General features: G+C 52.4%; 2 protein-coding genes across 2 annotated transcripts in view; one reads left to right on the top strand and one right to left on the bottom strand.

The window, feature by feature from the left end:
• The first annotated feature begins 298 nt into the window (after positions 1–298).
• Positions 299–3,193, top strand: LOC306825983 (intestinal mucin-like protein). Its single transcript, XM_079346988.1, has 6 exons — positions 299–601; positions 1,791–1,883; positions 2,120–2,248; positions 2,325–2,364; positions 2,452–2,581; positions 2,822–3,193. Exons 1-6 carry the CDS (start codon positions 479–481, stop codon positions 3,024–3,026), a joined length of 720 nt encoding a protein of 239 aa, XP_079203114.1. The 5' UTR covers positions 299–478; the 3' UTR covers positions 3,027–3,193.
• A 1,550-nt stretch (positions 3,194–4,743) lies between these two features.
• Positions 4,744–15,905, bottom strand: part of spg11 (SPG11 vesicle trafficking associated, spatacsin) — a 16,155-nt gene continuing 4,993 nt past the window's right edge. Inside the window, 33 exon segments of the mRNA XM_079345200.1 lie at positions 4,744–5,015; positions 5,128–5,522; positions 6,515–6,666; positions 6,898–7,053; positions 7,396–7,472; positions 7,553–7,721; positions 7,954–8,076; positions 8,234–8,367; positions 8,502–8,636; positions 8,795–9,002; positions 9,163–9,308; positions 9,418–10,153; positions 10,229–10,443; positions 10,519–10,684; positions 10,780–10,887; positions 11,212–11,412; positions 11,492–11,758; positions 11,908–12,067; positions 12,222–12,321; positions 12,897–13,084; positions 13,296–13,458; positions 13,558–13,624; positions 13,705–13,869; positions 14,016–14,161; positions 14,263–14,341; positions 14,344–14,371; positions 14,450–14,653; positions 14,747–14,933; positions 15,007–15,185; positions 15,274–15,401; positions 15,479–15,550; positions 15,643–15,819; positions 15,897–15,905. The exon segment at positions 15,897–15,905 is cut by the window's right edge and continues 167 nt beyond it. Of these exon segments, the coding sequence (XP_079201326.1) occupies positions 5,348–5,522; positions 6,515–6,666; positions 6,898–7,053; positions 7,396–7,472; positions 7,553–7,721; positions 7,954–8,076; positions 8,234–8,367; positions 8,502–8,636; positions 8,795–9,002; positions 9,163–9,308; positions 9,418–10,153; positions 10,229–10,443; positions 10,519–10,684; positions 10,780–10,887; positions 11,212–11,412; positions 11,492–11,758; positions 11,908–12,067; positions 12,222–12,321; positions 12,897–13,084; positions 13,296–13,458; positions 13,558–13,624; positions 13,705–13,869; positions 14,016–14,161; positions 14,263–14,341; positions 14,344–14,371; positions 14,450–14,653; positions 14,747–14,933; positions 15,007–15,185; positions 15,274–15,401; positions 15,479–15,550; positions 15,643–15,819; positions 15,897–15,905 (5,220 nt within the window). The 3' untranslated portion in view covers positions 4,744–5,015; positions 5,128–5,347.

The following is a 15,905-nucleotide window of genomic DNA, read 5'->3' on the forward strand; positions in this document are numbered from 1 at the left end:
ACCTGGACAACCAACAGGGACAACAACAGGAGGAGCAGGACCTGGACAACCAACAGGACCAACAACAGGAGGAGCAGGACCTGGACAACCAACAGGGACAACAACAGGAGGAGCAGGACCTGGACAACCAACAGGGACAACAACAGGAGGAGCAGGACCTGGACAACCAACAGGGACAACAACAGGAGGAGCAGGACCTGGACAACAAACAGGAGGAGCAGGACCTGGACAACCAACAGGGACAACAACAGGAGGAGCAGGACCTGGACAACCAACAGGACCAACAACAGGAGGAGCAGGACCTGGACAACCAACAGGGACAACAACAGGAGGAGCAGGACCTGGACAACCAACAGGGACAACAACAGGAGGAGCAGGACCTGGACAACCAACAGGGACAACAACAGGAGGAGCAGGACCTGGACAACCAACAGGAACAACAACAGGAGGAGCAGGACCTGGAGGATCAACAGCAGGAATGGGAGAGCCTTTTGTCCCTGGGCCCTGCCACAGATGTGACTGTGGCCCTCAAATGGATCCAACCACCAAGCTCAACGTTTTTCACTGCACACCTATTGTTTGCAACAAAACCTGCTCTGAAGTAAGTTCATTCACACTTTTATGAACAACTGATCTGTATATCAGGCAATCTTAACTTGGATAGTGCCAATTCATGACAGATGTTATCTTTAGACACTTTACAAAGAGAACAGGTCGAGACTTTAGCAAAGTTACAACGGCGTGGAATAACTGCAGTCGAGCAGAACCAGACTCCTGTTAAACAGTCATCTGCCTTAACAATGACTAAGCATGGATGCTCACATGCTGTCATTATTCCCAATGTGCATGTTAGCTTACATGTTTAAACAGATTAAGTTTGAGCTGACTCCATCCACGATGCCTCTTAACATGCAGAACTCACACAGACCGGTGTATGAAATATGTTCATCCAACATCCAATCACAGTGTTTACACACACACACACTGAATTAGATTTTATAAAGAATATCAGTCATGCATAATTAGGAACATTAAAGATCTAACTGCCAGCAGTCACACACTGTTATAGACTGGAAAAGTGAAGTGATATTTTTGTAAGCCAATCTGGAACTACCCCTTTGGGATTTTGGGATTTTGGATGATTTTGAAAATAATCTGTGTGTCAAACACACGTTTCTGATGTCTGTTTTGTTCAGCAGGATAATCTTTACAGATGAACACCATTTACATAAAGTTTAAAGAGTTGATGCAGCCAAAAGAAGTAAAAAGCTAACGCTATGCTACAAGCTAACTACACCTCAATTGCTTGATTTTGTCAAGCTAGCAAAACGTTAGCTTAATAAGTTGTTTATTAACCTAAAATTTACAAGAACACTGAAAAACATGACTAGAGGCCGTAAGGAGGAGAGAGCTCCTGGTGTGATGATGTTTCATGTCTCCATGACAACCACTGTTTTTCAGTTAGCCACTTGTTAGCAACCGCGTTTTTAAGTACGCTTAAAAACTTTAAAATTCATGAGTGGGGGAGAATGTGGAAAATTTGAAGCACTTTCTTAGGCACCATAGACAAAAAAACTCAATTCAATTAAAAAAATTGAAGATATATTTATGTTTTGGAGCTGATTCAAAGTTATTATTTGTGAAAGTGAATCCTTAAACATTTCAGGGCATGGGTTGGAAAACGTGCGACTCTAATGTTTAGATGAATCTATTCACAGAAGGCCATGAAATCAGTGTTACAGTCCAAACAGTAAGCACTTCTTGTTCTCCTCTTCCCTCACTGTCATCAGGGGTTTGAATACCAGGATGTACCTGGAAAGTGTTGTGGAGAGTGTGTCCAGACGAGCTGCATCCTACACGGCAACACAACACATGTCATCGAGGTCAGTTTCATCTATTCTTCTTTTTTGAAGCATTAAAAGCTCCAAGCAACACGAGCTACATTCATAACAGGAAGGTTGAAGTTCAATAAAAGAAGCTTTTTGTATCACCTTCATCACATTTGGTTGTCTTACTGTGAATGAACTCTCCTTGAATCACACGTATAGTTTGTAGGTTAACAACGAGCTGAATACGTTTTTTTTTGCTAACTTAGCTTCTGCTCTTTGTGAGGATACAGGTCGGTGAAGTGTTCACACTTCCTGGTGATAAATGCACTCAGTATACCTGTGAGAATATCAAGGGACAGTTCATAACCAAGGAGATGACGACTGTCTGCCCCGCCTTTAACCCCTTGGACTGTGAACCTGTGAGTAAATCACTGCGATGGATAAACGTGTGTGTTTATGTCTCATACACATCATCACATGTTTCTCCTCTCGTAGGGTACAGTGACAACCGACCAAAGTGGATGCTGCAAAGTCTGTAAGTTGTTAATACTTGACTCATTATTATCTCTGACTCTGAGGACAAGGCTGTAACGATGTTGAAGGAACGTTTCCTGTCTTCCAGGCGAGACACGCGAGACACGCCCCGTCTGTGAGATGCTCAGTAAGCAGGAGGTCATCAAGGTGACGCAGTGTGAGAGCCCAGGGCCGGTCAACATGACCTACTGCTCTGGACGCTGTGGAAGCATGTCCATGTGAGTCTATTCATCACGCCATGTCAAGCTGAACGCCATCGACTAAACATCATGTTCACGTGATGAGAATGATTTCATTGGTTGCCATATTATATGTTAAATATTGTGTCGGAGCCCAAAAATAAGTTTAACCTGCAAAGTCATCAGCGCCTAAAATCCAGCCAGAGGTTGACTGAGCTACGTCTGTACGGCGTGTGTGTGTGTGTGTGTGTGTGTGTGTGTGTGTGTGTGTGTGTGCAGGTATTCTGCTGCAGCTAACACGATGATGCACCAGTGTGAGTGTTGCCAAGAAGACGTCACAAGTGAGGAGACAGTGACGCTGGAATGCCCCGATGGAACCAAGATGGATCACACGTTCACCCGAGTGGAGAGCTGTCGCTGCAACAAAGCCGAGTGTGTGGGAGGAGCAACCACCGCTCCCACGAAGCGCCGCAGGAGGCGTTGATCCACCACCTTCAGCTGACCGCTGCGCCCGGCCCTTTAAGACACGACTCGAGGCGTAGCTGTGAAGACTTTTTGTTTTTCTTGTCGTGTTTATGATTTCAAGCCAGCGTGTGATCTTTCATCCAATGTGATGTAAACTCTCCTTTTCAAATCAATAAAAACAGAATCAGCAGCATTAAGATTTGTGTGAAGTCGTTTTATTCCCCGAGAAAAATTAACGTAATATACTCAACACCCTCACCACCACTCTATTAGCTCCAACATCCTTTTACACACACACACACACACACACACACACACACACACACACACACACACCACTCTATTAGCTCCAACATCCTTTTACACACACACACACACACACACACACACACACACACACACACACACACACACACACACACACACACACACACCACTCTATTACCTCCAACATCCTTTTACACACACACACACACACACACACACACACACACACACCACTCTATTACCTCCAACATCCTTTTACACACACACACACACACACACACACACACACACCACTCTATTAGCTCCAACATCCTTTTACACACACACACACACACACACACCACTCTATTAGCTCCAACATCCTTTTACACACACACACACACACACACACACACACACACACACACACCACTCTATTACCTCCAACATCCTTTTACACACACACACACACACACACACACACACACACCACTCTATTAGCTCCAACATCCTTTTACACACACACACACACACACACACACACACACACACACACACACACACACACACACACACACAAAATAACACTTTCCTCCATCTCCAACCTTTTCACACAAACCACATGGAAACAATCTCAGACATTTACACGTTATTAACCAGTTCTCCAGATCCATCACACACAGGTCACGTGATCACACTCTCCATCCCAGCACCTTGTAAAAACACGACAGTGTGACGTCACACAGCAGAGATATGAAGGTGATCTTACTTTGAGCTGCAGACAGGCTGTCCTGCTTACAGGTGTCCACATGTCCAGGTGCGCTCTGGAGTCATGTAAATACAGTCTTAATGAGGGGACGGATGTCCAGGGAGTTCATGATGTCTCTGTGGACATGCATCAGTGAAAGGTTAGAGAGTCTTCTCTGGGTCTTGGTGCTGCGTGTCTTTAAAAGACGTCAGGCTGAGAAGGTGTGCTCAGGTGAGGACACAGAGACTCAATCAGTGTTTCTGTCTCTTGTTTGTTACTGGAGCTCAGTCCAACATGATGCTCCATCTTGAACTGTGACACTCACAGACCGAGCAGGGAACCTTCTCACTTCACTCAGCATCTGTCTGCAGCCACGAGCCTACCTGACGTAGACAACGTCACTTCCGTCAACTTGTGTTGATTAGGCCTAAAAATAATTCAATCAAAATCAAAAATACATAAAGCTTACATGTGTCAAAATCTTTTCTCTTAAGATTCATAAGGAATTTATAAATTGTGAAAATATTTGTAGTCATCTAAAAAAAAAAAAACTCCCCCTCGCCACTAGGGGGCGCTGCAGCCATGCGGAGCGGTGGTCGCTTCACACTGCTTAGTTCTTCATCCTGGTCTACATGTGTGTGTCTCTGTTTACTAATGTACAGTCTGTGGATATAATCTGTTCATGTTCAGAGTGTCTCAATAAACAGAAACATAAAAATACATCAATCTTTGATCCGGAGAGTTCAGAAAGTTTCTTTAATATGTTTTTTTTCTTTTTCTTTACAGCGTCATGATATCACCATGGTTACAGTTTATCCTTCATTCATAGAAAACGATTTAGTTACTCGTGAGAACAAAATTATTTTTTACTTAATTTTAATTCATTTTTTTTAATAAACAACTTTTGTACATTTCAGTTTTGGTTATTTTTATCCCCACAATGAGAAAGGACGATCAGCGGGTCAGAGGGTCACTCAGTCAGCTGATCAGCTGGTCAGCGGGTCACTCAGTCAGCTGATCAGCGGGTCAGAGGGTCACTCAGTCAGCTGGTCAGAGGGTCACTCAGTCAGCTGATCAGCTGGTCAGAGGGTCACTCAGTCAGCTGATCAGCTGGTCAGAGGGTCACTCAGTCAGCTGGTCAGAGGGTCACTCAGTCAGCTGATCAGCGGGTCAGAGGGTCACTCAGTCAGCTGATCAGCTGGTCAGAGGGTCACTCAGTCAGCTGGTCAGAGGGTCACTCAGTCAGCTGATCAGCGGGTCAGAGGGTCACTCAGTCAGCTGATCAGCGGGTCAGAGGGTCACTCAGTCAGCTGATCAGCGGGTCAGAGGGTCACTCAGTCAGCTGATCAGCTGGCCAGCCTGTCGTTCAGGTAGCTGGACGTCTTGGCGTCCTGCAGCAGCGTTTTGGTGACATCAAACAGATTCTGCTGATAGGCCAGTCGGTAGCGGCTGTACACGTCGTCACAGTGCGTCAGCAGGCGCTTCACGTTGGCGGCGGAGTTACTTGGAGCTCCGTCCAGCCTGAAAAAAGATCAAAATAACAAACAGAGCTTAGAAAAAGACCAAACTCTTCCCACTTATCATAATCATATAATATAATCCAAAACTACAAGATCACAGAAGAACTACAAGATCACAGAGAACTACAAGATCACAGGAAGAACTACAAGATCACAGGAAGAACTACAAGATCACAGAGAACTACAAGATCACAGAGAACTACAAGATCACAGGAAGAACTACAAGAACACAGGAAGGACTACAAGATCACAGGAGAACTACAAGATCAAAGGAAGAACTACAAGATCACAGAGAACTACAAGATCACAGGAAGAACTACAAGATCACAGGAAGAACTACAAGATCACAGAGAACTACAAGATCACAGAGAACTACAAGATCACAGGAAGAACTACAAGAACACAGGAAGGACTACAAGATCACAGGAGAACTACAAGATCAAAGGAAGAACTACAAGATCACAGGAAGAACTACAAGATCACAGAAGAACTACAAGATCACAGAGAACTACAAGATCACAGGAAGAACTACAAGATCACAGAGAAATACAAGATCACAGAGAACTACAAGATCACAGGAAGAACTACAAGAACACAGGAAGGACTACAAGATCACAGGAGAACTACAAGATCACAGGAAGAACTACAAGATCACAGAACTACAAGATCACAGAGAACTACAAGATCACAGGAAGAACTACAAGATCACAGAACTACAAGATCACAGAGAACTACAAGATCACAGAGAACTACAAGATCACAGAGAACTACAAGATCACAGAGAACTACAAGATCACAGGAAGAACTACAAGATCACAGGAAGAACTACAAAATCACAGAGAACTACAAGATCACAGGAAGAACTACAAGATCACAGAGAACTACAAGATCACAGAAGAACTACAAGATCACAGGAGAACTACAAGATCACAGAAGAACTACAAGATCACAGGAGAACTACAAGATCACAGGAAGAACTACAAGATCTCTTACTTTTTGAAAATGTCTTCAAACAGGCCGGAGGTCAGAGGTCGGTGGCGTTTGAGCTCCTCCAGGTAAACAAAGTCTCCTTTCAGGACGACTTTGTGGTACAGGATCTCTGCCCAGTCCGGACTGTAGCTGTACGCCTCCGACACCACGAACACCTGACGGACAAACACACACAAACCTCTATGAGCATGAGTCAGCAAAATGTGCAGGCAGAGCGAGGGCTCTGATTGGCTGATATATCGATGAAGAACCAAACACGAGTGTGAACATGAAGCGTGTTCGTCCTATCACCGCGACTTTACAAACTGTGGCGTCACTTTCTCACTCGGGCCGAGAGTGAAGTCGAAAGTAGGCGGAGCCACACGTTTCAAACGACATGAACTGACCTGGTAGCATCGCGGCAGCGCCATGACGGCGCTCAGCAGCTCTGCAGGACGCAGGTTGATGACACGCAGGTCTAATCCGTGGTTCAGGAAGTGGAGCTGGAGAGCAACGAGCTTCGCTGTGCGAACACAGCGAGCGGCCTGCCGCACACACGAGTCCTGGAAAGACACGCACGCACACGCAGAGTGAGTTAAAGGCCACAAACAACATCAACCAATCAAACCATCCGGATGTTTCTTGTCGACTGTCGAGAGCAACAAATAAGTCCAGGAACAGAAAACGCAGGATATGACATCATGACGGGGAAACGATGTGAAGAAGGAAAAGCCAGCTACAAACCCCGCCCCCTCGATCCCCCTCATCCAACCAGATCTATTCTCTCCCTCACCCTTGTTGCTTGTATGGGGCGTGGCCTATGGGGGCGTGGCTTGTATGGGGGGCGTGGCTTGTACTGTACATACGCTGGCCCAGATTTGAAACATGACGAGGCGTTCAGGTACCTTGGAGAAGCTCTCTGCAGCGTCCTTCAGCAGACCCAACACTTTGACCAGCGAGCTCTTCAGGTCCGGGGTCACGACTGTTAAAGAGACAGGACACGGTGAGAAACCACAACCTCAGGACTCAGTGAGGACCAGCAGGGACCCGGAGCTCGCTCACCCCAGGGCTGAGACTCGATGATCTTCAGCTGCGTCCTCGCCGCCATCTCGTGGTTCTCTCCGATCTCCCTCCTCATGCTGAAACACAGCGCCACCATGTTGTGCTTCTCGCTGTCTGCAGGGAGGCAGCGCTTGATGTAGTCCAGCAGAGCCGTCTTCAGGCTGGAGCTCTGCAAGGGGGGACGGGGACCAAGATCCAGACCAGGGTCATCATTCACTTCAGTTCACTTCCCCCTCGCCAACCAATCAAAATAAGGAAGGGGCGGGACTCCTGATATCAGCATTTTATTGTGTGCGTGTGTGTGTGTGTGTGTGTGTGTGTGTGTGTGTGTGTGTGTGTGTGTGTGTGTGTGTGTGTGTGTGTGTGTGTGCGTGTGTGTGTGTGTGTGTGTGTGTGTCCACCTGTCCTCTGTCCGTGTCTTTGACTTTCTTTCTCAGCAGCATCTCGAAGCGATGGTTCTGATGCAGCAGGTCGAAGACGTACGTCATCTCATTGTACCTGCCGATACCTGTCAGCAGACGCACCTGGGACACACACACACACACACACACACACGCACACACACACACACACACGCACAAACACACACACACACACACACACACACACAGTCACATCTCAGTCTGAAGTTGAGGGTGAAGAAGAACGAAGGTGTGTGTGTGCGAGGGGGCGGGGCTTTACCAGCAGGCCGTAGTGCTCTCCGGGGGCGAGGTGGGCGTGGCTTAGGTGACGAGCGGCTTGCAGCACTCTGACGATCCCCTCCATGTTACAGGTGAGACTGAAACAGTCGTGAGCCACAATCAGCAGCTCCACGACTGCAGGAGAGAACCCATGTCAACACACACACACAATGTCTGACTGTGTGTGTGTGTGTGTGTGTGTGTGTGTGTGTGTGTGTGTGTGTGTGTGTGTGTGTGTGTGTGTGTGTGTGTGTGTGTGTGTGTCGTACTGCAGTTGAAGTCTCTCAGAGGAACACTGTTGAGGCTCTCCAGCAGTTTGAGTCCCACCAGGTTCGGATCTTCACACAGTTTGATGAGCTGGACCAGAGAGTCCCGCCCCTCTGCGGGCCGGAAGACCTGCCTCTCTGCTGGGACACACACACACACACACACACACACACACACACACACACACACACACACACACACACACACACACACACACACACAGACACACACACACACACAGTCAGACCCGTTGTAGTTACAGACAGGACGACCTGCAGGCGTCCCGCTCTCTCACCCGGCTGCAGCAGCTCCTGCGTGGACGCCAACAGCGCGTGCACCACGGCGGCGGAGACGAGCTGGGCCACGCGGTCCGCGGACAGACTCTGAGCCCGGATGAAGGCCTGAGCCTTCCGGAAGCGCTCGGCCTGCTCCGACAGCAGCAGCTTCTCCAGCACCGAGCCGGGTTCTTCTGCACAGATCTGAGCGAACGAGCACTGCAGCTCCTGGAGAGAGACAGACCGCAACACGACACGGGTTAGAACCAGCACGGCCGAGTCCACCCGCCGGACTCCAGCTGCACCTCCATCCCGTCTCTATGGCAACCGCGTGTGTCTGACACTGACTCCGTGACTCTTCACGGCATGTTCACGCTCTGTTCTGCACCTTGGACAGCTGGTAGAGGCTCAGCACTTGTTTACAGTAGTTGTTTCCATGACGACACTGATCGAGGAGTTTCTGGAGCTGGACCGCGACCTCGTCCTCGGGGAGCGGCACCACGACGAAGGACGACAGGCTGTTGATGGAGGCAGCTGGAGGAGAGAGAGAGAATGTAGCTTAGCATGTAGCATGTAGCTCAACTGAGCCGGGTTTCATGGAGGAGGACTCGAGCGTCCGTGAGACGGTGGAGGCGGAGCTTACAGCTGGTGATGCCCTTCTTGGGCGGAGCCTCCGACGCCTCCTCTGGTGCTTCAGGGTTCGGTCCTCCAGAGGCGAGGCGCCGGCAGCGCAGCACCACCCACATGTCCGGGTGATGCAGGGAGAAGTAACGGCAGACCCGACTGGCTTCATGGATGCTTCCCTCGTCTAACAACTGACCAATCAGAGCAGCCAGAACCTTCCTCTCCTCTGGACTCAGCGCCGGGTCGACGCTCCGCTCCTCGTGCTTGGCAGCAGGTCGGGGGAGTCCGTCCACGCTCAGACACTCCTCCGTGTTCAGACCGGATATGTTGGAGAAGGAGAACTCCTTCATGAGCGCCGCGTACGTGGTCATTTCGGGCGTGATGGCGGGCGGCGGCAGGTTGAAGACACTTTCCTTCTCGATGGCGACGGAGAGGACGCGGCGTCTGACCCGACTCACCCACAGCTTCTTCTCCAGAGCCTTCAGTCTGTCCACAGGAAGTGGGCGGAGCTGAGAGAGCCAGTGCGCGGCGAGGCAGAGCAGCAGGCAGCGCTCCCGGACGTCCAGCAGCTCGCTCGGCGCCTCGGGAGCGTCTGCGGGACCCGACTCCGCCTGGGACAGGAAGAACTGGGAGGCTGATTCAGGATCAGTGCTGTCCACCTGCAGCTGGTCGTTACACCTCCTCCAGAAGCCGACCCGGGTGTCCAGGTGTCTCCACTGACGCTTGGCCTTCTGGGCGCTCACCTCCTGCAGCAGCTGCATCAGAGACACGAAGGTCAACACCACGAAACGCCATCAGGCCGGCGTTCAGCCACCTCTTTGTTTCCTGACCTGGCTGAGCAGCAGGCGGTGGACCGGCAGTCCGGCCAGCAGGGCCACCTGTCGAGCCTGGCTGTAGCGCCCCCGGGCCTGCAGAGCGTCCACCGCAGCCTGGAACTCCTCCTGCTGGACGGAGGGAGAAGTGCACTGCAGCAGCCGAGGAGACACGCTGACCTCTGACCCCTGAAGGAGCTGACTCAGCTGACTCAGCTTCCTGAAGTCTGGACCTGAACACAAACGCAGGCGAGTGAAGACAAACCGCTGAGCACGCTGTTGACGTGATGAACTTTGACCTCTCTCACCGTTGGATTTGAGGAGTCTGTCGACGTCTGCGAGGAGCTGCAGCAGCCGGTGCAGGTCGTACTGGGAGGAGCAGCGCTGCAGCATGGTGAGCAGCAGCACCGACGCCTGGCTCTCCACCCACTGCAGGGGCAGCCCACCAGGGGGCGCCGAGCCCGCGCCTCTGAGCTGAGGACGAGGAGGACACGAGGCGTTACCGCAGATTAAAAACGTGTGTTACTGCACAGCGCCGGGGGGGGCGAGGGGGGGGGGGCGGGACTTACAGCCATGAGGGTCCTCTGGAAGTCCAGCAGCTTGGCTTTGGCCTCAGAGAAGTTTCTGTAGTCGCAGCACAACTCAAACATCATGAGCACCAGCACCAGAGGACAGTCCTGAGGGACACAAGGAGGACATCATCATCATCTGTGTCTTTTAAAGACATCGTGAGCGTGCGGCCTGTGAGGACGCAGACGGTGGCGGGGACGTTTGAGACCTTTTAGAAAACAAATTCAGAAACATTTGTTGGAGCGCAGACGTTCGGAGTAGAGCAGCTCCGTGCTCCCTGGACGGATTATTCATCCACATATTCAGGATAGAAACGGGAACGCCTCCAGGATCCTCCAGGAGGACGGAGGTCTGGATGGACTTTCTGTCCCGGCTCAGATCAGATGAAATACTGGATTTCTTCCTTCCTGTAAAGTAAATTTTTTTTTTACCCTCTGGAAGAGCTGGAAGCCTCGTAGGAGGGGCCTGACGTGGCCCCGCCCCAGCAGAGTCCTCCAGATGATTGACAGGTCATGCAGGGTCCACTCGTGGTGCGGGGGAGCTTCGTCCAGGTGGGCGGTGGCTTCATCCACGGTGACATCATCGACTGATGTCAGCACCCACACGCACATGCACGGCAGCAGCCCGGCCTCCTGTCAATCAAACGCTTTTTCAGAACGGCGTGAAGCGGACGGATCGCGTTCACAGACGAGAGTGAAGACCTTTCCTCACCTGTTGACACGCGGCCAGGACAGCCAGCGTCGGGCAGCGTTGGACCAGCGCCTCCTGCAGCAGGTACCTGCAGGGCGCCGCCTCCTCCTGGCTCTGCAGCAGGACCTGAAACAGATCCCCGGGGTGCTCCCTCTCTGCACTCAGAGAGCCCGCCTCCGGCTCCTCACAGCCCCCCCTCCTCCTCTGACCGTGCACCTGCAGGTCCTGGAAGGCCAGACTCAGGTGGGCCTGCAGGGCGGGGCCAAACTCAGCTGCTAATGACCTCACCTGCAGGAACAACCAAATATGGTCGTATCAAAAAACTATCCATGAGTGGGATCGTGTGTATGGTAAGGTGTGTGTGCGTGTGTGTGTGTGTGTGTGTGTGTGTGTGTGTGTGTGTGTGTGTGTGTGTGTGTGTGTGTGTGTGTGTTCACCTCTTCAGGGGGGAAGTTGTGAAGCTGAACAAACAACAGGAAGTGGATGAACTGTCCGTCAGAGGCGCAGTGGGCGGGGTAAACCGAGCTGAGCTTCAGACTGTGGAGCTGACAGAACTGAACGGGTAACGCCCACTCCTGAGCCGCCTCGTAGGAGGACCTGACACACACACACACACACACACACACACACACACACACACACACACACACACACACACACACACACACACACACACACACACACACACAGGATTGAAGTGTGAACTGTTCTAACTGAACTCGATGCTGCGTCTCTTCGATGTGTCGATTACCTCACGATGCCTTTCTGCTCCAGGATGTGCGTCACTGCAGCCTCCAGGTAGCCAATCAGCTCCTCTGCTGCTTCAGGCTCCGCCTCCGCACACCTCACACCTGCAGACAAAGAAACACAACAAATCAGAGTGTGTGTACCCAAAGTGTGTGTAGCTGCAGAGTGTGTGTTGTGTGTGTGTGTACCCAGAGTGTGTAGATTGCTGGCAGAGTGTGTGTAGTGTGTGTACCCAGAGTGTGTGTGTGTGTGTGTGTGTGTGTGTGTACCCAGAGTGTGTAGCTGCAGAGTGTGTGTGTGTACCCAGAGTGTGTAGATTGCTGGCAGAGTGTGTGTAGTGTGTGTACCCAGAGTGTGTGTGTGTGTGTGTGTGTGTGTGTGTGTACCCAGAGTGTGTAGCTGCAGAGTGTGTGTAGTGTGTGTACCCAGAGTGTGTAGATTGCTGGCAGAGTGTGTGTGTGCTGTGTGTGTGTGTACCCAGAGTGTGTAGCTTGCTGGCGGTGTGTGTAGTGTGTGTGTGTACCCAGAGTGTGTAGCTTGCTGGCAGAGTGTGTGTGTGTGTGTGTGTGTGTGTGTACCCAGAGTGTGTAGCTTGCTGGCGGTGTGTGTAGTGTGTGTGTGTACCCAGAGTGTGTAGCTTGCTGGCAGAGTGTGTGTGTGTGTGTGTGTGTGTGTGTACCCAGAGTGTGTAGCTTGCTGGCGGTGTGTGTGTTGTGCAGGATGGTGTTCATGGCTCTGACGTCGACCCTCAGACTGAGGCTGCAGACTCCCAGCAGCTCACAGAAACACACACACGCCGAGGTCACAGACGGGACATCGAAGCACTGCAGGGCCAACCGGTACACCTGCAGCCACACCTGCTGCAGCCTGACACACACACACACACACACACACACACACACACACACACACACACACACACACACACACACACACACACACACACACACACACACACACACACACACACACACACACACACACACACACACACACACACACACACACAGAGAACAGGTGTTAACTAAAACAACAACACTCGCTCTTCTTCAGCTGCTCTTGAATTCGGCGTTCTCACAGGAGCTTGACGTCGCTGCAGCCGCTCAGCTGCTGCACGAGGAAGGTGGCGTACGCGAAGGACGGTCGGCCATGACGCAGGTAATACAGGAAGTCCAGGTTCTCCAGCAGGGCGTACCTGTTGACCAGGTGAGGGCTGGAGAAGTGAGGCAGCTCCGACGTCTCTGTGGAGAAGAGTGCTGCTCAGATTCCATAGAGCTCTATGGAAGAATAAAGTGAATGTGAAGAAGCAGTCATGGTCGGGTTGGACTGTCAGAACTCACCGGTGGAGTTGAGCGTGTTCGCGGCCTGCCAGCCGAACAGCCTGGACGGGTCCAGAGGATGCAGCGCCTGGAAGACACCTTCAGCTTTTAGAACACGCTCCTCTGTAACAGCGGGTCAGAACACACCGGCGTGTTCGAGAGTCGTACCTGCAGCAGGTGGTAGACGGAGATGTCCGAGGACGAGCCGTGTCCCCGGGGCCCGGCGGGGAACAGGGCGGCTCGGAGTTTGGGATGAGGGGCCAGGGCCATCTTCAGGAGCTGAGGGTCCACGGTCCTCTCCGACCTGCCCGACCTCTCACCCTGAACGACCACCTGCACCAAGAGGACCGAGGACGGCTTCAGAGACGCAGCTCGGACATGTTTGTGTTCTGACTAAGAGGAGACCGGGCTGCACCGGGACCGGGCTGCACCGGGACCGGGCTGCACCGGGACCCGGCACACCTGCAGGGGAAGCTTACCTGGTCGATTCCTCCAGGTGCAAACATGACGGCAGCCAGAGCCAGCAGGCTGTGTCCCTCTAACAGCAGGCTGCTCAGAGACGCCTGGCTGCCCGGCAACAGAACCTGAGCACTGGTGAGGGACGCCTGGAACACCAAGCCTGGATCTGAGCACACACACACACACACACACACACACACACACACACACACGTTGGAGCTGCTCTCAGGAACACTGAGCTGCTGACGCTGCTGCACGGCTCCGTACCTGACAGGTCTCTGGTGATCTCCTGGATCTTCACCAGCATCTCAAACCACGGCTGACTCCCAGAGACGCTCTGATTGGCCCCAGCAGGGGGCAGTTTCTTGGCGTCAACCTGAGCAGGAAGAGAGAGGAAGAATTCACCTGCAGCTTCGTCACACGCTGGCTGGGCTGTGACGGACCGAGGACCTACCTGTAGTGCTCCAGGTAGGAGTAGAGCAGGTACTGCAGGCTGCGCTCCAGGCAGAAGGTGATGAAGAGGCTGTGCAGGTCCAGACCCAGGGGGGAGCGGTACTGAGGGACGGGGGGACACGCAGACATCACCCCCCCTCCCTGAGCCAGTCTCCACAGCAGCAGCTCCAGATCAGACAGCTCGTCTGGGATGAACACGGCCCTCCTGGAGACACACACACACACACACACACACACAGAGAGTGGAGTCAGGACCAGTACCAGGCCAGCAGGTCCAGGATGGAGTCAGGACCAGTACCTGGCCAGCTGGTCCAGGATGCTCTCCCTCATGTACGAGCTGCACAGGGTGTTATTATTAACCAGCTCCGGGGTCAACTCCGGCCACTGGGAGGCGCCGCTGCTCTGGATCCAGTCCACCACCCTCTGCTGGTCGTGGAGGGCGGTCAGGTAACGCCACAGCACGGCCGGCTCACAGGAAGTCAACTCTGATGAAGAGGAAGGAGTGTGTGAGGTCATGGCGTGGCGTGAAACAGAAATGTGTCTCCGTGGCGTTCTCACCTGCGTGTTTCAGCCTGGACAGGAGGACGGCGTTCTGACTGCTCGGCTCCCAGTTTCTCACCCAGTCCAGTCTGAGGTTCCTCCAGAGCCCCGCCCCCTCCTCAGACCTCCTCTGTGTGACCAGCTCCTTCAGGACCTCCTCGCCTCCTCCCACCTCCCGACGCAGCACGTGACCCGCCCTGAGGACACGGAGGAGGGGAAAGGGGGCGGGGTTAGACGGAAGGACGGACGCGAGACGAGAACTCAAAACGTTCCGGATCATTCCACCTGCTGGCGAGCGTTTCTGCAGAGCGGCGAGTCGCAGGCAGCGATCCCAACGTCTCCATCTGTCTGATGAACTGCACGCTCGGCAGCTCCTCCTCTGGGAAACAACCCCGCCCTGACAGCTCCTCCACCTGCACAATCAACCAATCACAAGCCTCGGAAACTTCTCCATGAGGAAGTGCAGGTAAACACAGCGTGCAGGACTCACCACGAACTCTCGCAGGTGTGTGTCGTCGGTGTAGAGACAGATACTGTGCAGCTGCTTCTTCACGCTGAAACCCTGAAACCACACAAACAATCGTTCAGGAGGGCGAGCGAGCTGCTTCCTGCGAGCGGCGTGCGAGCCGCTTCCTGCGAGCGGCGAGCCCTCACCATGTTGGTGAGCAGCGTGTTGGCGCTCTGCAGGTCTCGGTGCTGCAGGCAGGAGAACACCTGACGTAGACCCTCCGTCCTCAGAGACGACAGGCGCTGCTCTGGAAGGCCCCGCCTCCGCAGGACGGCCTGAGCTCTGGGGATCTGATTGGTCAGGATGGACTCACGGACCACTTCCTGCGACACGCACAAAGACGGCGTGAAACAAACGTTAGCACGCGCGCACGCGTTGATCTGATTCGTCCGTGACTCACCTGCACGGG

The sequence above is a fragment of the Symphodus melops genome (genome assembly GCF_947650265.1).
Source record: "Symphodus melops genome assembly, chromosome: 6".
Taxonomy (NCBI): Eukaryota; Metazoa; Chordata; class Actinopteri; order Labriformes; family Labridae; genus Symphodus; species Symphodus melops.